The sequence below is a fragment of the Scylla paramamosain genome, chromosome 49 (assembly GCF_035594125.1).
Source record: "Scylla paramamosain isolate STU-SP2022 chromosome 49, ASM3559412v1, whole genome shotgun sequence".
Lineage (NCBI taxonomy): Eukaryota > Metazoa > Arthropoda > Malacostraca > Decapoda > Portunidae > Scylla > Scylla paramamosain.
In genome coordinates this window covers 5,173,344-5,195,843 of record NC_087199.1, presented here as the reverse complement: position 1 = coordinate 5,195,843, position 22,500 = coordinate 5,173,344, and the positions used below count along the sequence as shown (strand labels likewise).

Sequence of the window (22,500 nt, the reverse complement as noted above, 5' to 3'; positions counted from 1 at the left end):
GACTAGGAAAAGGTGCAAGCACGGAGGCACAGTTTCGGAGAACAATAGGAGGGACCCCATCAGGTCCATAAGCCTTCCGAGGGTTTAGGCCAGCAAGGGCATGGAAAACATCATTGCGAAGAATTTTAATACTTGGCATGAAGTAGTCAGAGGGTGGAGGAGAGGGAGGAACAAGCCCAGAATCATCCAAGGTAGAGTTTTTAGCAAAGGTTTGAGCGAAGAGTTTACCTTTAGAAATAGATGTGATAGCAGTGGTGCCATCTGGTTGAAATAGAGGAGGGAAAGAAGAAGAAGCAAAGTTATTGGAGATATTTTTGGCTAGATGCCAGAAGTCACGAGGGGAGTTAGATCTTGAAAGGTTTTGACACTTTCTGTTAATGACGGAGTTTTTGGCTAGTTGGAGAACAGACTTGGCATTGTTCCAGGCAGAAATATAAAGTGCATGAGATTCTGGTGATGGAAGGCTTAAGTACCTTTTGTGGGCCACCTCTCTATCATGTATAGCACGAGAACAAGCTGTGTTAAATCAAGGTTTAGAAGGTTTAGGTCGAGAAAAAGAGTGAGGAATGTACACCTCCATGCCAGACACTATCACCTCTGTTATGCGCTCAGCACACAAAGACGGGTCTCTGACACGGAAGCAGTAGTCATTCCAAGCAAAATACCTCCTGAGGTCCTCTCAACTAGCAGAGGCAAAACGCCAGAGGCACCTTCGCTTAGGGGGATCCTGAGGAGGGATTGAAGCGATAGGACAAGATATAGATTTGAGATTGTGATCGGAGGAGCCCAACGGAGAAGAAAGGGTGATGGCATAAGCAGAAGGATTAGAGGTCAGGAAAAGGTCAAGAATGTTGGGTGTATCTCCAAGACGGTCAGGAATACGAGTAGGGTGTTGCACCAGTTGGTCTAGGTCATGGAGGATAGCAAAGTTGAAGGGTAGTTCACCAGAATGGTCAGTGAACGGAAAGGAAAGCCAAAGCTGGTGGTGAACATTGAAGTCTCCAAGAATGGAGATCTCTGCAAAAGGGAAGAGGGTCAGAATGTGCTCCACTTTGGAAGTTAAGTAGTCAAAGAATTTCTTATAGTCAGACGAGTTAGGTGAGAGGTACACAGCACAGATAAATTTAGTTTGAGAGTGACTCTGTAGTCGTAGCCAGATGGTGGAAAACTCGGAAGATTCAAGAGCGTGGGCACGAGAGCAGGTTAAGTCATTGCGCACATAAACGCAACACCCAGCTTTGGATCGAAAATGAGGATAGAGAAAGTAGGAGGGAACAGAAAAGGGGCTACTGTCACTTGCCTCATACACCTGAGTTTCAGTGAGGAAAAGAAGATGAGGTTTAGAAGAGGAGAGGTGGTGTTCTACAGATTGAAAATTAGATCTTAGACCGCGAATGTTGCAGAAGCTAATGAAAAAAAGTGGGGGGGGTGTCAAGACACTTAGGGTCGCCGACAGAAAGGCAGTCCGACCTGGGGACATTTATGGTCCCCTCCCCATATGGGGACTCCGAGGCTGGTGTAGGAGTCGCCATGATGATTTTTTTTTTTTATTTTTGAGTGAAGGGTGTGTGTGTTATTAGGCGCTTGTAGTTTTGTGTGGAGGTAGAGAGTTGTCTTTAGAGGGCAGGCTGTGACTGCCCCCTTGTGTTGTGAGACGCAAAGGGAAACGTTCAGTGAGGTCACAGCTGGGTTTAATGATAAGTTCACAGTGCTTTAGACCTCACTGGGAGTAATTATCGTTTCGGCAGGTGTCTACTGCTTCCTCCTACTAGTTCATTGCCAGCGACCTTTCTTATTATAGTTCATAACTTTTGAGTGCAACATCAAACTATATATATATATATATATATATATATATATATATATATATATATATATATATATATATATATATATATATATATATATATATATATATATATATATATATATATATATATATATATAGGGTCTGGGGAAGGAACCACAAATGTCCCTAGGTCGTACTGCTTTTCTGGTATCGACCCTAAGTGTCTTGACCTTTATCTTTTATCTTGGCTTTATCTTGTCTTATCCACTCCTACGCTGATGATACCACCCTGCACTTTTCCACGTCTTTTCGTAGACGTCTAACTCCTCAGGAAGTAAACAGTTCGTGCATGGAAGCCACAGAACGCCTAACTTCTGATCTCTCCAAAATTTCTGATTGGGGCAAAGTAAACCTGGTATCTTTCAATGCCTCAAAAACTCAGTTCCTCCATCTATCAACCCAACACAACCTTATAGGCTTACCTCTTCTTCCCCTCTTCTTCAATGACACTTAACTGCTCCACTCTTCTACGCTAAACATCCTTGGTCTCTCCTTTACTTATAATCTAAACTAGAAACTTCACATCTCATCTCTAGCTAAAACACCTTCTATGAAGTTAAGTGTTCTGAGTCTCCTCCACCAGTTTATCTCACCCACTAGCTGCTAACTCTGTACAGGGGCCTTATCCGCCCATATACTCGTATAGAGTATGCTTCACATGTATGGGGGGAGAGGGTTCCACTCATACCGCTGTTTTAGACAGGGTGGAATAAAAATCTTTTCGTCTTATGAACTCCTTTCCTTTAACTGACCGTCTTCAGCCCCTTTCTCATCGCCGCAGTGATGCATCTCTTGCCATCTTCTGTCGCTGTTTTCATGCTAACTGTTCTTCTGATCTTGCTAACTCCCGCGGCCTCGCTGTACAAGACTTTCTTCTTTCTTTCACCCCTATTCTGTCCACCTCTCTAATGAAGAATTAACTAGTATTCTCAATCATTCATCCCTTTCTCTGGTAAACTCTGGAACTCCCTGCCTGCTTCTGTATTTCCTTCTTCCTATGACTTGAACTACATAAGAACACAAGGACATAAGAAATAAGGGAAACTGCAAGAAGCTACCAGGCTTACACGTGGCAGTCCCTGTATGAAATATAACTACCTATTTCTATCTATCATCTTCATCCATAAATCCGTCTAATCTTCTCTTAAAACTCCCTAATGTCTTAGCACTAACAATTTGATTACTGAGTCCGTTCCATTCATCTAACACTCTATTTGAGAATCAATTTCTTCCTATCTCTTTCTTAAACCTAATTTTTTCAAGCTTGAACCCGTTATTTGTTGTTCTGTCCTTGTTGCTGATCCTAAGAATTTTGCTTACGTCCCCTTTATTATAACCCTTATACCACTTAAAGACTTCTATCAGGTCCCCTCTTAACTTATGTCTCTCTAAAGAATGTAAATTTAAGTTTCAATCTCGCCTCGTAAGGAATACTCCTCATCCCCTGTATCCTTTTAGTCATTGTCCTCTGTACTGATTCGAATAGACCTATATCCTTCTTGCAATGTGGGACCAGAACTGCACAGCGTCTAACCAGCGCTAAATATAACTTTAGTATTACTTCGGTCCTTCTACTTTTAACACTCCTAAACATGAATCCTTATACCCTATTTGCCCTGTTTCTGGCCTCTATGCGTTCCTTTCCTAGACGGAGTTCAGAGCTAACTATAACTCCTAAATCTTTTTCGTACCCTGAACCTACCAGAGTTTCGTTGTTTATTGTCTATCTATTGTGTGGGTTTCCTCTACCTACGGTAAATACTTTGCATTTGTTGATACTAAACTGCATTTACCATCTGTCCGTCCATTCATTCATCCTATCTAAATCTGCCTGCAAGGCGATGGCATCTTATTCTGACCTAATTAATCTACCTATCTCTATGTCATCCGCAAATTTACTAACATCACTACTAATTCCACTGTCCAAGCCATTCATATATATTAAAAACAACAATGGCCCTAATACTGATCCCTGTGGTACCCCACTAATTACATGACACCATTCGGATTTACAGCCATTTATTAAAACCGTCACCTGTCGCTTAGCCATGACATTATCCAACCTAACACTTTCTCATCTATCCCATGTGCCCTAACCTTTCCCAGGATCATCTGATGGGTTACCATATCAAACGCTTTACTAAAGTCCAGATATAAGATATCATAACTATCACCATTATCTGTTGCCTCGTATACTTTACTGTAAAAACTTAACAAGTTCGTCATGAAGCCATGCTATGACTGATTTATTAAGTTATGTTTTGTCTAAATGTTTCCTAATGCTCTTCGCTATTATTGACTCCATTATTTTACCTACAACAGAAGTTAAGCCGACAGGTCTATAATTAGATGTTAAAGCTTTACGAGTATCTCCTCTCTTAAAAATGGGTGCTATATTAACTTGCCTCCTCATCTGACTCAAGTAATTTCCTAAAGACAGAAACTAACGGCTCACTAATAACCTCCTTGCATTCCTTAAGTATTCTGGGAAATATTTTATCTGGTACTGGTGTCTCCAACTTTTTTTAGCCTATCTATCTCCTGTTCCAGTATCTCCTTAGTTATGGTAATATCTGTCAGCTTCTCATTCTCATCTGCTCTAAACATCTGTTCACTATTCGGCATATCCTGCATGTTTTCCTGTGTGAAGACAATTGAAAAATACTTATTCAGAATTTTACTAATCTCCTCCCCAGAAGTAACCAGCTTCCCATCTGCTGTCTTTAATGGACTTTTAGTTTCCTTATTCTTCGTCCTATATACCTGATAAAATCCTTTGGGGTCCGTCTTCTCCTTGCTGACTACCTTTAATTTATAATTGCTTTTAGCTTTCCTCCTTAACCTCCTAACAGTTTTAACTAATTCATTATACTGTGGCCTTAAAGCCTCTTCCCCTGGGTTTAATCTCCTGAATATACTTTTCTTCTTCCCTATATAATGTTTTAACCTAACAGTCATCCATTTAGGGTAATTTTTCTGTAATCTTATTGCTCTATACAGGATGTTTGCTAACTGTCCTGTATGCAGTTTATCTACGAAATATTTATACAACTCATCTAGCTTTACTTTCCCTACTCCTCTCATCTCAGCCCCTTCTATCCTCTCCACTCCCTCATCTATTCTCCTCGACCTCACCTCTCCCATCTCAGCATGACCTGACCCTCCAACATACTCACACATATTTCTCCCTCTCTCCCTCCTCCGACCCTTCCTGACACTTCATCCCTCCTTTTGTCCTACTCCCTCACACCTCACCTCACCTCTCTCATCCTGCCTTATCTCTCTGTTAACTCCTTGGAGGTACCTTTTTAATTTCTCAAAATCTGCTCTCCTAAAGTCAGGTATTTTACTAGTGTTTTTGCTTCGAAAAGTTTCCTCCCATTTTAATTTGTACCTAATTTCCCAATGGTCACTGTTACTTATCTGTCCTCCAACCTCTACCTGCGTGACTGCTTCCTCCCTGTTAGTTAGAATTAAATCTAGAATGTTGTTCCCCCTTGTGACTTTTATGATTACCGGTTTTAGAAAATTATCCTGAATTACCTTAAGATATATATATATATATATATATATATATATATATATATATATATATATATATATATATATATATATATATATATATATATATATATATATATATATAATATTTTTTTACAGTACTGCTAAGGGAAACACTCACCATGGCTCAGGCTGCCTACCTCTTTGTTGCTGCCCTTGCTCCACGCTGCTTGCCTCTGTGTTCCTGCCCTTCCTTCAGGCTGCCTGCATCTGTATTGCTGCCCTTCCTTCAGGATGCCTGCCTCTGTCTTGCTGCCACAACGCACGTCAAATTACGCCTCCTTGCTCCTGACTGGACGGAGATGCAGTTCATCATTTAGTCAAAACATAAGCACATTTAAAGTTATAGTAAAATAAATCAAAATAATGGCAAATAAATCTTATAGCAATGGAAGCCGTGTGAGGGGAACAGATCGCTGTAAGGCTTTGACGCACACGCCAGCATGCACCTTGTTGTTGTGCGAGAATGTCAAGCTAAGGATGGTGATACTGACGTGTGTTTCATGTGGCTCACTCACGGGGATAGAAGCATTAATGAAGAACCAAAATAATTAGTATTCAGAAATTATGATGCGGTAAGAGGAGCAGCATGGGCGGATGAGGAGCAACTTCAACACCTGCGTTTTTCCACGTCACCAGTGCCGCCAGGTTATGCCGCCATAGGTACTACGTGTTCACGCCACCGCCATCAGTCTACAGGTGAGTTAAGACAAGAGTGATAAGATTACTACTCGTATCACACCACTGGCGGCGGGGAGTTGGGGAGGTGGCCACTGCAAGAATCACAGTATCTGATAACTTTCATCGCCCCTCAATGTCGGCGAAAAGCTGCCACATTGATACCCGAAGCAACTACCGCAATCTCTGGCAGCTGACCTTCATGTCACTTCTGAACTGACTGACCATCAACGTGAACAGCACAAACATTACTTTTATTCTGCTTTATAGAGGTATTCTTTCCTCAACACTTGAATAACAATTACGTCACATACCCATACCCAATTACGTCTAAGGCTTGGCAGAGTCACGTGATTAGACAAATGTTCTTCACCGAAGTGTGGTCTTCTTATTGATAAGATACTGTCCTGTCTGTTATGAATGATGCAACACACATCACTGTCACTGGTGCCGCCACGTTGTAATGTCGTATTTCTACATTGCACGATGTTGGTACATCCCATACTGGCTTTTGTGGGTTCAGAGGAACACTTTAATTTTGTTTTGTAATTTTTACCGAATTTTTGTTATTTACATATATTTACACTCAAACGACCATATATGACTTCCGACAACAACGAAAAACTACGAAAATTGTTTCATCTCTCTTCAAATAAATTCCATTAAATATGTCGAACACTTCACATTACACTTCCGATTCAAATCACTTCACATATTTAATACTCAATAATAAATCACATCCTACACAAACCTTGCAACCAATATTCAATGAGGAACACATCCCACACCTACCCAATCCCTCTCTGTCAATATATAACACCAACATTTTACTGTGACTTCATTACAACTGTGTGGCTCTACTTACTGGTACTGGGACAGGCGGCTTGCCCATCCTGACCATCATTTATTCTTTCTACTTCTTATTTCCTTCTTCATTTCTTCATTCTTGTTTCATTCTTCTTTTATCTTATGTGTTTCATTTCTACTTGTTTCTTGGGTTACAACAGTAATAAGGTAAACATGAGCATTGAGTCTCTAGAAGACTTTTTGAACGACAGCCACGATGATGAACGCTTCCTGCAACACTCAGGGATTCTTGGACGTGTCTCGCTCTTGCCTTAGGGATGACTCTCACCTCACCCTCGCCTCGTCAGCAGATGTCTAAATCTGAAATGGACAAAACAAGGAAATGACACTTGATGAGTCTAACATGAATAAAACTTCCCACGTGTGTTTAGGTACTGTGTAGGAAATACATGATTTACCGACGCCAAAATGTCACTGATTGAGCATAAGTGTGAAAGGTATACATTTACCTACATGAAGGATGAGGGGCGCCCGCACAGTGACTGAGGGGAGGGCCGAGGGGCACCTGTAGTAAATCGTTCAGCCTGTTAAATACTGCTATTGCATCTCTTGAATTGCCCTCCCTCTCAGACCCTGGCCAAGACCAGCCAGGGCACAGTCGCTGAGTGGTGGCGGGAGGCGCTGGCCAGTCGCCGCTCAGCATCACGGAGGTCAACCACCACCACCACCACCACCACCTTCTCCTCCTCCTCCTCCTCCTCTTTATTCATTCATTTCAGTCTGTTGTCTTCCTCGTTTTCCACTCCCTCCTCCTCTTCTTCCTCCTGCAAGTGTCGTGTTACCCTTTTATTTATTTACAGTGAAGCTATGACCACATTTTCCGAGTAACCTCCTCACTCACTTCCACTGAAGGTTACAGGACAGCAGATAAGGGCGCCCTCTCACAATCTTATAACAGCTATCATGCTTCTAGATAACGCTGGCAGGTCTTGTGTGAAGCGGCCAGCAGAGGCAGCAACAGCAGCAGTAGTAGTAGTAGTAGTAGTAGTAGTAGTAGTGGTAGTAGTAGTAGTAGTCGTAGTAGTAGTTGTTGTTGTTGTCGTTGTTTTTGTTGTTGTTGTTGTTGTTGTTGTTGTTGTTGTTGTTGTTGTTGTAGCAGTAGTGTAGCCGGTAATAAATTCTTCAGCCTCTGTTTCTGTGTTCCGTTTTCTATAACTTGTTTTATCTCTGCTGGCTTATGTTGCACTTTCTCAGATAAGCTTGTGTGCCCCACCGTCCTTTTTCTGTCACTACTGTCATTACATTTGGTATCTTTGCTGTAGCTCTTCATTAGTCATACCTATTGTAATGCAAGGTTCGGCTGTCTATCCTGTATATGGATGAGCGTGAGAAAATACTGAACTGCCTTAAACCCGTAGGGTGTTATTCACATCACATGACGCGCTCCTGCTGGGTACGCCCACAGGTTTCTCACGTCACATGACGTTTTTCAAATATCTTGTTTATGCTGCACATGCTTGCTTTGTATGGGCAATAACTATTCCTGTGGGAGTGTCTGGCATATCATTCTTGAAGATAAGGGCTGGTTAAGCTCTCAGAATCAGTACGTAATGAGTAAAGGTCATGCCTCTGAATGTAGAGGAGACGCGAGCTTTACTTTTCCCAGCAAACACTAATTCTTTATCACTTACTTCCTCGCTTTCAGCATCACCCTCTCCACTATACACATAATCTTTATCTTTATTACTATCATCTCAGAGCAGGGGTGTCAAACGCAAATCCTTTCGAGGGCCAATTATGCACTTGGTTATGGTCTCGAGGGCCATCAAAGATTTGGTAATTATTTATTAGCAAGACTGAAAATTACAACTTATTTTGCTGGTTATCCTGGTTTACCAAAAATACATTATTTGGGTTCATCTGAACTTACACACGTAAAATTGGTAAGAGGTATAACGGACGTACAGTCCTCCACCCCTTGCTTGTTGTGTCTAGTACGTATGAAAAGATTTGGGCGACTCATGCGTTCAGATAGCAGCATCGACTGGGTCTTCGGCTTCAGACGGATTAGTTATGTTCATTTATTAAAATTTGCACTAAAAGAGCGTTGTTGCTAGCAATTATAATATGAAATAAATAATTTTCATATGAATGAAAGATTGAAAGGTAAAAGTTATTATGTCTCGTCTTAACAGTTTAGTTACATTTTCTTCAGTTACGAGAATTATAGTAACTCCAGTTGAAAAATCTCTTGTCACCTCGTGGGCCACTTAAGACCATCCCGCGGGCCATGAGTTTGACACCCCTGATCTAGAGGATCATCACTATCAGAGCTACCAGAATAATCAACAAACAACATCATCCTTGCTGATATTTGAAAAACGTCATGTGATATGACAAACCTGTCATAAGAACATAAGAAATAAGGATGCTGCAAGAAGCGACCAGGCTTACACGTGGCAGTCCCTGTATGAAATACACCTATTTCCATATATTATCCCCATCTATAAATAAACCTGTTTAATCTTCTCTTAAAGCCCTCTAATGTCCTAGCACTAACAAAATGATTACTGAGTCCGTTCCATTCATCTACCACTCTATTTGAGAACCAATTTCTTCCTATCTCCTTCTTAAACCTGAATTTTTCAAGCTTGAACTCGTAATTTCTTGTTCTACAATTATTGCTGATCCTAAGAATTTTGCTTACATTCCCCTTGTTATAACCCTCATACCACTTAAAGACTTCTATCAGGTCTCCTCTTAACCTACGTCTCTCTAAAGAATGTAAATTTAACAGCTTCAATCTCTCCTCGTAAGGAATACTCATCCCCTTTATCGTTTTAGTCATTATCCTCTGTACTGATTCTAATAGATCTATATCTTTCCTGTAATGTGGGGACCAGAACTGTACAGCGTAGTCAAGATGATGTCTGACCAGCGACAAGTATAACTTTAATATTACTTCCGGCCTTCTACTTTTAACACTCCTAAAAACGAATCCTAGTACCCTATTTGCCTTGTTTCTGGCCTCTATGCATTGTTTTCCTAGACGGAGTTTAGAGCTAATTATAACTCCTAAATCTTTTTCGTACCCTGTATCTACCAGAGTTTCGTTGTTTAATGTGTACCTACTGTGTGGGTTTCCTCTACCTACGCTAAGTACTTTGCATTTGTTGATATTAAATTGCATTTGCCATCTGTCCGTCCATTCATTCACTCTATCTAAATCTGCCATCTGCCATCTGCCTGCAAGGCGATGGCATCCGATTCTGACCTAATTAATCTACCTATCTTTGTGTCATCCGCAAATTTACTAACATTACTACTAATTCCACTATCCAAGTCATTGATATATATTAGAAATAACAATGGCCCTAATACTGATCCCTGTGGCACCCCACTAATTACATGACCCCACTCGGATTTCGAGCCGTTTATTACAACTCTTTGTCGCCTGTCACTAAGCCATGACCCTATCCAGCCTAACACCTTCCCATCTATCCCGTGTGCCCTAACCTTTCTCAGGAGCCTTTGATGAGGTACCTTGTCAAATGCTTTACTAAAGTCCCGATATAAGATATCATAACTATCACCATTATCTACTGCCTCGTACACTTTACTGTAAAAACTTAATAAGTTTGTCAGGCAAGACTTCCCCTTCGTGAAGCCATGCTGTGACTGATTTATCAAGTTATGTTTGTTTAAATCAGTGGTTCCCAAAGTGGGCGGTACCGCCCCCCTGGGGGCGGTGGAAAGATCTGGGGGGGCGGTGAGGAAGAAGGGGGCGGTAGGGGGGCGGCAGTCCGAAGTCGAAGTCAGAAGTTCGAACGTTTGTTTGACGATTTGTACAGTTCAAAAAGTCATATCAAGATTTTTGGTTACAAAAAAAAATCTGTGACTGCTATCAAGTGCTGTGGAACAAGGTCAAGATGTACTTTATTGCCTTCCCAACATCGTATTTAGTAGAACGGGGCTTCAGTGTAGTCGCCTTGCCTCTTTCCAAGCAAAGAAACCGACTGAAAATTACTGACCGTGGGGATCTACGACTTCTTAGTGAGTTCCAGCCTGATGTTGAGAAGCTTATGTCCCTGCACCAAGCACATCCATCCCATTAATATTAAGTGTGAGACAATGAAGGTTACTGGTGGAATGTTTATTTACCATTCCATGTTGCTGAAACAGTTAAAACTACTAAAAATAAATTGGTTTACTAAATTAAGTTATATTTGTGAAATACACATTTGTGTTTAACCTTTCTCTTTTCAAATTGCAGCATACCAAATATCAAGAAAGAGGTGTTTGTTTCCATATGTGTCTGTGTGTGGGGGGGGGCGGGGGGCGCTAGGAATTCACCGGGGAGCCAAGGGGGCGCCAGTCTGCAAATGTTTGGGAACCACTGGTTTAAATGTTTCCTAATGTTCCTTGCTATTATTGACTCTAATTTACCTACAACTGAAGTTAAGCTGACAGGTCTATAATTAGACGCTAAAATTTTATCTCCTTTCTTAAAGATGGATACTACATTAGCCTGCCTCCACATTACTGGTACCTCACCTGACTCAAGTAACTTCCTAAAGACAGAAACTAACGGCTCACTAATAACCTCTTTGCATTCCTTAAGTACTCTGGGATATATTGCATCTGGTCCTGGTGTCTTGAACTTTTTAGCCTATCTATCTCCTGTTCTACTATCTCCTTAGTTATGAAAATATCTGCCAGCTTCTCATTCTCATCTGCTCTAAACATCTGTTCACTATCTGGCATATCCTGCATGTTTTCCTGGGTGAAGACAGTTAAAAAATACTCATTCAGAATTTTACTAATCTCCTCCCCAGAACTAACCAGCCTAACCGGAATTTGCTGCCTTTAATGGACCTATAGTATCCTTATTGTTCGTTCTGTATACCTGATAAAATCACTTGATGTCCGTCTTCGCCTGGCTGGCTACCTGTAATTCATAATTGCCCTTAGTTTTCCTCGTTAACTTCCTGACCGTTCTAATTCATAATATTGTGACCTCAAAACTTTTTCACCTGCCCTTAATCTCTTATATATACATCTCTTACGCCCTATATAATGTTTTAACCTAACAGTCATCCATTTAGGATCATTTTTCTGTGATCTTATTGCTCTATACGGGATGTTTGTTAACTGACCTGTATGAACTTTATCTACGAAATATTTATACAATTCATCTATATTTACTTCACCTAATCTCCTCATTTCGGCCCCTTCCATGCTCTCCACTCCCTCATCTATTCGCCTCGACCTCACCTCTTTCATTTTAGCATGACATGACCTTCCAACATACTCACACCTATCTCCCCCTCCCTCTCTCCTCCGCCCCTTCCGGAAACATCTTCCCTCCTCTTGTCCTACACCCTCACGCCTCACCTCACCTCTCTCATCCTACCTTATCTCTCTCAACTCCATCCCGGACCTGATCTCACTCTGCATCCGTTGCTAGTCAACCCCTTGGAGGTATCTTTTTAATTCCTCAAAATCTGCTCTCCTAAAGTCAGGTATTTTACTAGTGTTTTTGCTTCTAAAAGTTTCTTCCCATTTTGAATTGTATCTAATTTCCCTATGCTCACTGTTATCTAGCTGCCCTCCAACCTCCCTGTCAAAACTTTTCAAGATCTAACTCCCCTCGTGATTTCTGGCATCTAGCCAAAAATATCTCCAATAACTTAGCTTCTTCTTTCTCTCCTCTATTTCAACCAGATGGCACCACTGCTATCACATCTATTTCTAAAACTGAACTCTTCGCTCAAACCTTTGCTAAAAACTCTACCTTGGACGATTCTGGGCTTGTTCCTTCTTCTCCCCCACCCTCTGACTACTTCATACCACATATTAAAATTCTTCGCAATGATGTTTTCCATGCCCTCGCTGGCCTAAACCCTCGGAAGGCTTATAGACCTGATGGGGTCCCTCCTATTGTTCTCCGAAACTGTGCCTTCCTGCTTGCACCTTGCCTAGTCAAACTCTTTCGGCTCTGTCTGTCAATATCTACCTTTCCTTCTTGCTGGAAGTTTGCCTACATTCAGACTGTTCCTAAAAAGGGTGACCGTTCTAATCCCTCAAACTACCGTCCTATTGCTTTAATTTCCTGCCTATCTAAAGTTTTTTAATCTATCCTCAACAGGAAGATTCTTAAACATTTATCACTTCACAACCTTCTATCTGATCGCCAGTATGGGTTCCGTCAAGGCCGCTCTACTGGTGATCTTCTGGCTTTCCTTACTGAGTCTTGGTCATCCTCTTTTAGAGATTTTGGTGAAACTTTTGCTGTTGCCCTGGACATATCAAAAGCTTTTGATAGAGTCTGGGACAAAGCTTTGATTTCCAAACTACCCTCCTACGGATTCTATCCTTCTCTCTGTAACTTTATATCAAGTTTCCTTTCTGACCGTTCTATTGCTGCTGTGGTAGATGGTAACTGTTCTTCTCCTAAATCTATTAACAGTGGTGTTCCTCACGGTTCTGTCCTGTCACCCACTCTCTTCTAATTATTCATTAATGATCTTCTAAACCAAACTTCTTGTCCTATCCACTCCTACGCTGATGATACCACCCTGCACTTTTCCACGTCTTTTCATAGACGTCCAACCCTCTAGGAGGTAAACATATCACGCAGGGAAGCCACAGAACGCTTGACTTCTGATCTTTCTAAAATTTCTGATTGAGGCAGAGCAAACTTGGTATTGTTCAATGCCTCAAAAGCTCAATTTCTCCATCTATCAACTCGACACAACCTTCCAGACAACTATCCCTTCTTCTTCAATGACACTCAACTGTCCCCCTCTTCTACACTGAACATCCTCGGTCTGTCCTTTACTTATAATCTGAACTGGAAACTTCACATCTCATCTCTAGCTAAAACAGCTTCTATGAAGTTAGGTGTTCTGAGACGTCTCCGCCAGTTTTTCTCACCCCCCCCAGCTACTAACTCTGTACAAGGGCCTTATCCGTTCATGTATGGAGTATGCTTCACATGTCTGGGGGGTTCCACTCATACTGCTCTTCTAGACAGGGTGGAATCAAAAGCTTTTCGTCTCATGAACTCCCCTCCTCTAACTGACTGTCTTCAGCCTCTCTCTCACCGCCGCAATGTTGCATATTTAGCTGTCTTTTACCGCTGTTTTTATCCTAACTCCTCTTCTGATCTTGCTAACTGCATGCCTCCCCTCCTTCCGCTGCCTCGCTGCACAAGACTTTCTTCTTTCTCTCACCCCTATTCTGTCCACCTCTCTAACGCAAGAGTTAACCATTATTCTCAATCATTCATCCTTTTCTCTGGTAAACTCTGGAACTCCCTGTCTGCTTCTGTATTTCCACCTTCCTATGACTTGAATTCCTTCAAGAGGGAGGTTTCAAGACACTTAATCATCAATTTTTGACCACTGCTTTGATCCTTATGGGACTGGCATTTCAGTGGGCATATTCTTTTATTGGATTTTTGTTGCCCTTGGCCAGTGTCCTTCCTACATAAAAAAAAAAAAAAACTGTACCTGCGTGACTGCTTCCTCCCTGTTAGTAAGAATCCTCCCTATCGGCGTACCCAACAGGAACACGTAAGGAAATAATCATTATGTGCAAAAAATGTTACTGGAAGAAAAAAAGCAAAAAGTGTATCAGCTGTGGGGAGTACATCTGGCAAACGGCGGAGAGATTCCCGATGTGACTCACCGGCATGGGGATTTAAAAATGGTGAATTGTGCATTTCAAATGTTTTCATTGCTTTGCGGAGATGGTTTTGGATTGTTTGGGGTAGGAAAAAAAATGTAACCTGTGGGGTACATATTACGTAAAATAATGAAACAATTTACGTTTTTCTTCCTGTTTTCCTGTTTTCTTCCGCTTCCTGTTTTCAGGAAGCTCAACTGACAACGCTGGTGGTTTTCAAGGGCGTTATAATAACTGTGATAATTTTTAACATGGAATCCTGCATGATCAGTGAGGAAAACACTTATTGGAATGCGAGTGTTCAGCTCTGTGCTATTTGAAAACTGTATGTGTGAGAGAAGGAAGGGGTTAGTACAACCCTAATCTCTAGATCATAGTAACAAATGTACGGCACGCCTTTATGTTTCTCTCGAGACAAAAAAAAATATAAATAAATAAACAAATGAATAAATAAATAAATAAATAAATAAATAATAATAATAAATAAATAAATAAATGAAAGGGAAATGTAGAGTTAGGTTGAGAGGTCTTGAGTTCCAGAGCTCCATCATGATAGTAATTGGGTGAATGTACTTGTGAGAGAAAGAAATAAATTAATTAATTAATGAAATAAAAAAAAAATCGCGGTTATTGTAAAAAGACAAGCAAGAAGCGAAGAGTTTTGGTTTGTGTGAGCAGGAGGGGTTAGCTGTGGTGAGTGTGAAGGCAGCTGTAACAAACATGAGGCATTTGTCAACAGAATCTGAATGCTAAGTGTACTGTGGAAGTGTTCAGTGTATGCGTGTATGTAGCCCACGTGTATGACTTTGTTGTATTGTTTGGTGAGCACTGCGGAGTGTTTGGGTTCCGCCGTGCAATGCAACATCTTGAAAAAGTAAATTATTCATTGTATTCCGTGATCGTGAGTCAACGGTTCATCAGTAATTGCCAGCAGCGTGCTGTCCCAGGCATGGTAGCGGGGCGGATGCGGAGTCTAGTGGAGCAAGGGTGGAGGTAATGGGCGAGATGTGGAGTTTGCTTCATTTGTGCACTGGCGGGTTTTTTGTACTGGAGTTTGCATCAAGTTTAGATACACAGCAGTAGCAGTGGTAGTGTGCAATAGGCGTCTGATATATACATTCTGTTATACTACTGAACTTAGTGAGGAATGGTGACATGGGCTTATATATGACAAAAGCATGTTTTGACTATATTTAAACATAAGTGCATATTTGTCACTTTTTTTTTTCATTAACACGGCATATTTTTTGAGTTCTTGTGTGTTTATGATGAGTATTCTATATGTAATAGTATTTTTAATCATAATTTCTTGTAACTCTCATAATGAGCAATTAAAAACAGGTTTTGAGCAGGCGCACACTTCGTAAATAGAAGTCCTACACTCAGTTAATACGATGTAAGAAGGTGTATTGGTACTTTATGCACCAAAAACTGCCTGTTTTCTTTCCATATTGTACTATTAACACATTCCCACTCTGAGCTGATGTAAGGAATGTACCGGTGGGTTTCTGTCTTGTTAAGTAAAGGATTATGTTAGTGCGTAGTGTTTGCCTCTTTAGTGCTTCATAGAAAAGTGCCACTCAGCCACAACTTTTATGTAAGTCTTTGTAGTAAACCACTGCACAAAACTTATGTCATTTTCCTGTAGATTTTGTTTGTATTTTATTCCAAGATGCTCCAGCCAATGGGTGATTTCTTTAAATGACTTACAGGCCTTACATACACTTCATTCTTTGTCAGTGTCGTACTGTATTCGCGGTGATCAGTGAACTGCTGGCTGATGCAGATTTAGTCTTCTCTTGGGGACCTATTGTCTGCATGCTGACAGGTTGGATCAGCAAAGGAGCCAACACCGCACTGCTCGGCGCTCTTCTACTGTGCCTGAGCAACACTGCGCTGATACTGCCTGTCCGATGCAGGGAGGAGACAGCAAGTGAGAGGTGAGGCTTGGGGGAATTTTTACATGTTAGGCAGTTAGTGTTCTTAATTAGGGTAAAAACACTTGACGAAAGTAATATATGTGGGGAAAAATTATTTCAGTTCAGGTTTCCCATGAGATGAAAGTAAAAGGCATGCAGAAAGATTTGTGTAAGCAACTGTAGATGCAGTTATGGCAAAATATTTGAGGGAAAGGGAAATTGCTACATGTTAAGGGAAGCGTTCTCGAGTTCATTCATGAATATGACATTTTTGATACTCCTAGCCCTGATTTTTAATCTAGGTCAATATTTTTTTTACACAGTGTGCAAGGATGCATGATGATGCTCTCATAGCAATTTCATCATAATACCTGCTTTAGTTTTGTAGAAAAAATAAATAAATAATTAGTATGTGGTGATTTCAATCCCTTCGAAATTACGTAAATGGCGTAAAAACTACAAGGAGATAATTAATTTGCTTTTGCCCACTGATAGGAGACATGCGTAAGCATGTTTTCCAGTTAAAGTTTAAACGTAGCGAAAAAAAATAAAAATAAATAAATAAAAAAATTGGTGACACGGCAAATTATTTATTTTATTTATTTATTTTTTTTTTTTTTTCCCATCCCGAAAATCGACATTTGAAATTATGGCATATGTTTATTTGAGTGAAAGAAGATATGCCTCTATCAACATTGAAAGATACGAGTTTCTTGAACATTTTGAGACCAAAATTATTAAAATCGCATAATTACCCACTGAGTTATTCTTACTTTTATGCCCCAAAAATTATTTCTAAATAATTGCAATTTTATCTTCTCAAGTGTACTACTTCTTAAAAATGGCACAAATCATTACCAAATTCTATTTTCTTCTTACATCTGCCTTCAGCACTTCATGGAAAGTCCGTAGTTCAGGTCATTTAAAGGTCATGCTTAGTTGAGGTGCTCTTCGCAATATACAGTTTTCATTAGCCAGGATCCTGGTTTCCTTTTATTTATATATTAGTGTATGTAATATACTGCAAGTATATTATATGCTCCCTAATACATAAATAACATATTACTTTAGGGTATCAGTGGAGCCAACCCACCTCATTTTTGCCAGGATGTCAGGCATCTTAGAAGCCCACAGGCTTGTAGTCAGGGCCAGTTAGTTTGCGTATTTCTATTGAAATGCACAACAATGAACTTCCACTACTAACTTGGATGTTTCTATGTTGATTTGGGAGCAAACTATCTCGGAAACTAGCAGCAGAAGATGGAGTGACGGCAGCAGATGAAGCGAGAGGAGGAGGAGGAGAGGAAGAAACATGACTGGGCCCGGGGCTAGCCCCACTTGCAGCACCACTATTTTCCTCTCTTTTCAATCGCTTTTGGCAATTTAGATTGTTCAAAGCCTTCCTCTTTGCATTCACACGAGGAATTTGGATTATATGAGTATAAAAACAAGTCAAATAAGCGAATAAGACAGGGTAAAATAAACAGGTAATACAACGTACTTCAACTGTCATATATAGCTTTCATTGGCTCAAGTAGCCAGCTGATGGTGTCCTTGTTGCCGCTACACACAGCCCAAGTTATCGCACAGCAATATATTGTAAAAAATAAATAAATAAATAAATAAACGTTAAAAGCTCATTAATCAGTCAAAATACGAGGAAAATAAACAGTTAAAGAGCAGTGGGGCTTTAAATATCCTGGACATTTAAACACGTTAGACATTTAAAAGGGACGCGTTACGCATCTGTCAAGCATATCACCGAGTGCGTCGTGGTAGCTGGTATGCACACAAATATTTCGGTTTTTTTTTTTTTTACCTAAATTTGAGAACGCTTCCCTGAGGTGTCTCGTTGGGGCAGTGGAAGTAAGGAGAGGCTTTACTGAGTTTAGCCTTGTCTGAGTATTACTATACGTGATTAGGATAAAGAATTGTGAGAAGGGAAGCTCTGTGCATGGTCGTTTTGCTTTGCCCCCGTCAGGCTGAGGCTGTGCATGGCGCTATTATTATTTCTTTTTCAGTTTTTACACATATCTCAATAATTCTGGAAATAATACCATCACATATATCATATAACATGGAGGTGTATTTCATCTATCAATTTCGGGGATAATTTTTATTGTATGTGCCCTTAACTTTCCGTTTTCTCTCACAGTTAAGGTTTCCTGTCGTTCTCTCTCTCTCATAGCAGACTGCGGTATCTCGCCTCGAGTCGATTAACCTCGCAAACTTTACACATATTCTTTCTTATCTCTGTTATATTTGCGTACTCTGTAATTGATAAACTGTATGCATGCCTTGAAAGGACACTGCTATTGTGTCATATGTATAATCACGTTGAAGAAAGTAGCCTATCATGTTTACGAATTCTTGTTTTTTTTTTTTTTTTTTCCTCTCAAAGTCCACCAGATTGATATTCTTAAATGTGAAAGGAGTGGTTGAATCCACCTTAGAGGGCTGGGAATTCATCTACCATCTACAACAGAGGGACACCAAACAGCCCTTCGCATGAGGCCCCAGAATGCCAGAAACGGACCCGGTTATGCAAAGAAAAAATAGTGAGTAACTTGTGATGTAAGAGTAAAAAATCAACAAGGGAAAGCAAAGTTTCGAGTGAGGTTAGTTAGTCAGTCAGTACAGTAAAAAATGTAAGAAAAGAACAGCTGATAAGCAATAGACCCTTTGAACCTGCGGGTGGAGGGAAGTGGAGAGGGAGAGAGAAGATCCTTGCAGATTCTACACACTCAGTAGAGAAAATTGACGGAATGAAGTAAGCGTAGTAGACCTAACACGAGAGTAGGAGAGCCCAGCCAGAGATGAGAGAAAATAAAAGGAGAGGAAGAGAAGGAGAGGAAATGTTTGCAGATTTTTTGTAAAGTTTTTAAACGGTGAAGAGAATGCAATGGGTAACTTATAGTAAGACGAAAGACACCGCGAAGAATGAAGGAACTGGACGAGTGAAGAGAAGTGAAGAAGAGAGAAATTCCTTAGAGATTTCTGATACACACTGCAGACTTCCAGAAGATGTAATGGATAACTGAAGGGGGACTAGAAAGGATGGACGAGTGAAAGGCAGTGAAAGAGATAAATTTCTTAGAGATCTCATGATTTTATTAGGGAACTTGAATCCAGTGAGAGAACAGGAGACGCTGGCGGGAATGAAGGACACAGATGAACGAGATGTGAAGACGATAAGAATTGCTAGGACGATTCTAAGTATTACTCACGACCATGACGAAAAACAAAGCTATCCCGGCAGTCTTCATGGCTTTACTATCTGAGAGTGCAACACCTCAGCACATGACCCCGCTGGTGTCTCCCGCTGTCTGTCTGCTGTGTGCCTGCGCTTCGCCTTATCTTCGGTGCGCTACACATATCTACGTACCCATATCTACGTTCATAAGGTCTATATTTCGTTTCAGAAACTCAGAATACTCACTCCTACAAAAGGGTGTATCTCAGGTCCTTTTGCTTCACTCACCACCGAGGCACTGAGGAAAGCAGCGCCACTCACGCATTCATCACTCTTAACCTTGGCACCAGACTGAGTGTTGTGTTGGGTCGACACTCAAGGGGATGGTTTCGGCTCCGCGTGTGCTGTCATGACCCTCAACAGCTCAATAAGGGTTGTCTTGGAAGGCCAGACTGCTTGCGCCGTCATCAGTCTTGTGAGGGGCGGTGACGCAGCTGGTGTCAATACTACGAGAAAAATACCATTAAAAATCCCTACAACTTCCATTATAACTACAAGGGTGTTTCTGCTGTTAATGCAGATATCTTGTTAATCTATCAGTGGTACTACAAGAACACCATTAAAAGTCCCTGTAATTTCCACTACAACATATTGAAATAGTGTTTCTCCTGTCAGTAATGCAGAAATCTTGTTAATCTGTCACTAGAAACTTAAAAAAAAAAAAAATCCTAACCTAACCTAACGTGTTCCTAACCTATCCTAACTTTTGCAGGTCCGTGTCGTGGCATCGTCAAGGAAAGCAGTTTGTGTGGTGTCATACAGATAGGAAGCCCACAGCTTGGAATCTCAAACAAGCCTCTCCCAGACCCACCCCTACTGTCTTCCCCCACGGTGAGAGAGAGAGAGAGAGAGAGAGAGAGAGAGAGAGAGAGAGAGAGAGAGAGAGAGAGAGAGAGAGAGAGAGAGAGAGAGTGTGTATGAATTAAATTGTGTATATATATTAAACGGTATATTAAATGAAATAAATTCTCTCTCTCTCTCTCTCTCTCTCTCTCTCTCTCTCTCTCTCTCTCTCTCTCTCTCTCTCTCTCTCTCTCTCTCTCTGTTCGAAATTTAACTGGAATACCAGGGCTCCCCGTTAAAGAGAAAACGGAGAGCAGGCCCCAGGTGAAGGTCAAAATGGTGAAATCCGTTTTCTATGGCTTGTAGAAGCAGGGAAACCTCTTCTATATCAAACAGATCCATCTCCACCTTGTCTCTTAAGGAACAGGAGGAGGAGGAGGAGGAGGAGGAGAAGGAGGAGGAGGAAGAGGAGGAATACAAAGGAATACAAAGGAAAGCCAAACAGCAACATATCTTTTGGTTCTTGCAAGGCTGTTTGGTAACTACTTCTAACTAGCTACAGGAAAAAGAGACATGACAGCAAGGCAGAAGGCTCTTCCCCACCCACCACTCCCTCCAGCTTGCGCTGACATGGAAATAGTTGGGAAAAAGTACCATTCAGTTTGGAAAAACTGACTTGGAATTTTCATAGGAAAGGATGAAAGGAAGTTCTACTATTAACCCTACAGTGAATTCTATACGCCTATCTTAAAGTTAATACAATTTATAATAAAACTGGTGTATGTAAAATAAGAGTTTATTACTGAATTTAGGAATTGTTCGGACAAGAAGAGAGCTTGTTGGGGATTTGCTTTTAAATATTAGTCTATTTTATTTTTCAATGATTCAATAGTATTGCTATTCACAATTTCTGCAGGAAGTTTATTCCATATATTTACTATACGATTAAAGAAAAATGTTTGGCCTCGTGGGATCTAAATCATTTGGGTATTATCTTGAATCCATTATTTCTTGTCAGGTTAGAATGACCAATAGCAAAATATTTATGTGCATCAATATTACTATATCCTTTGAAAATTTTGAACACTTCAATTAGGTCTTCTCTTGTCCTGCGCTTTGTTAAATTAAATAGGTTTAGTTCTTCCAGTCGTTCCTCATACAGCTTATTACGCAATCTTGGAATCATCTTTGTGACTCCGCGCTGTATCTTTTCTAGTTTTTCAATGTCTTTTTTGTAGTATGGTGACCAGAACTGCACACAGTATTTTAGATAAGGGCGTACCAGTGAGTTATATAAGGCAAATATAACTTTTTTCTCATTTAAATTCAAAGGTTCTTCCAATGAACCCTACTAATTTATTTGCTGTCTTTACTGTTTCTGTGCAGTGTTGACTCGGCTTTAGGTCGTTTGACACAACGACACCAAGATCTTTTTCTTTATCGGCGCTTGACAGTGGCATGTTATTCATTACATATCTCGCCTGAACATTGTTGCTTCCGATATGTAGAATTTTACACTTTTCTATACTGAATCTCATCTGCCATTTTTCTGGCCAGCTTGTTAGTTTATTGAGGTCACACTGCAGTTCTTGCCAATGTGACACAGATATTATTGTACTTGTTATTTTGTAATTTATGCCTTCATCAATATCATTAGTGTACATCATAAAAAGTACTGGTCCTAATACAGAGCCTTGAGGAACGCCGCTATTTACCTTTTGCCACTCTGACTCTTTTCCATTTATCACAAAACGCTGCTTTCTGTCAGAGAGCCAGTCTCTCAGCCATTTTAGGGTGTTTCCGGCAATGCCGTGAGCTTTTACTTTACTGATTTACTTCAACAGATTTTTTTTGCTGCATTTGATCAGCTTTTTAGTTTTCTACGCAATCTCTCGTGCTCTAGTTTATCATTATTATTTTGTGTTAATATGTATTTGTGGTACACATTTTTCCTAGCCAGA

General features: G+C 40.5%; 2 protein-coding genes across 9 annotated transcripts in view; one reads left to right on the top strand and one right to left on the bottom strand.

The window, feature by feature from the left end:
• Positions 1-7,563, bottom strand: part of LOC135095540 (uncharacterized) — a 131,919-nt gene extending 124,356 nt beyond the window's left edge. For 4 of the 8 annotated variants that reach the window (XM_063996431.1, XM_063996428.1, XM_063996429.1 and 1 more), the window contains exons 1-2: positions 5,929-6,070; positions 5,551-5,702 (exon numbers count right to left, since the gene is read on the bottom strand). The gene's annotated coding sequence lies outside the window, so the exon portion shown is untranslated. Of the gene's footprint in view, positions 1-5,550; positions 5,703-5,928; positions 6,166-6,953; positions 7,256-7,404 lie in introns of those variants that run through there. The other 4 variants (XM_063996425.1, XM_063996426.1, XM_063996423.1 and 1 more) reach the window with 4 other exon arrangements.
• Positions 1-11,183, top strand: part of LOC135095541 (uncharacterized) — a 38,092-nt gene extending 26,909 nt beyond the window's left edge. The window contains exon 4 of the mRNA XM_063996433.1: positions 5,510-11,183. Coding sequence (XP_063852503.1) covers positions 5,510-5,518 — 9 coding nt within the window. The 3' untranslated portion in view covers positions 5,519-11,183. The remainder of the gene's footprint in view (positions 1-5,509) is intronic.
• Positions 11,184-22,500: the final 11,317 nt, after the last annotated feature.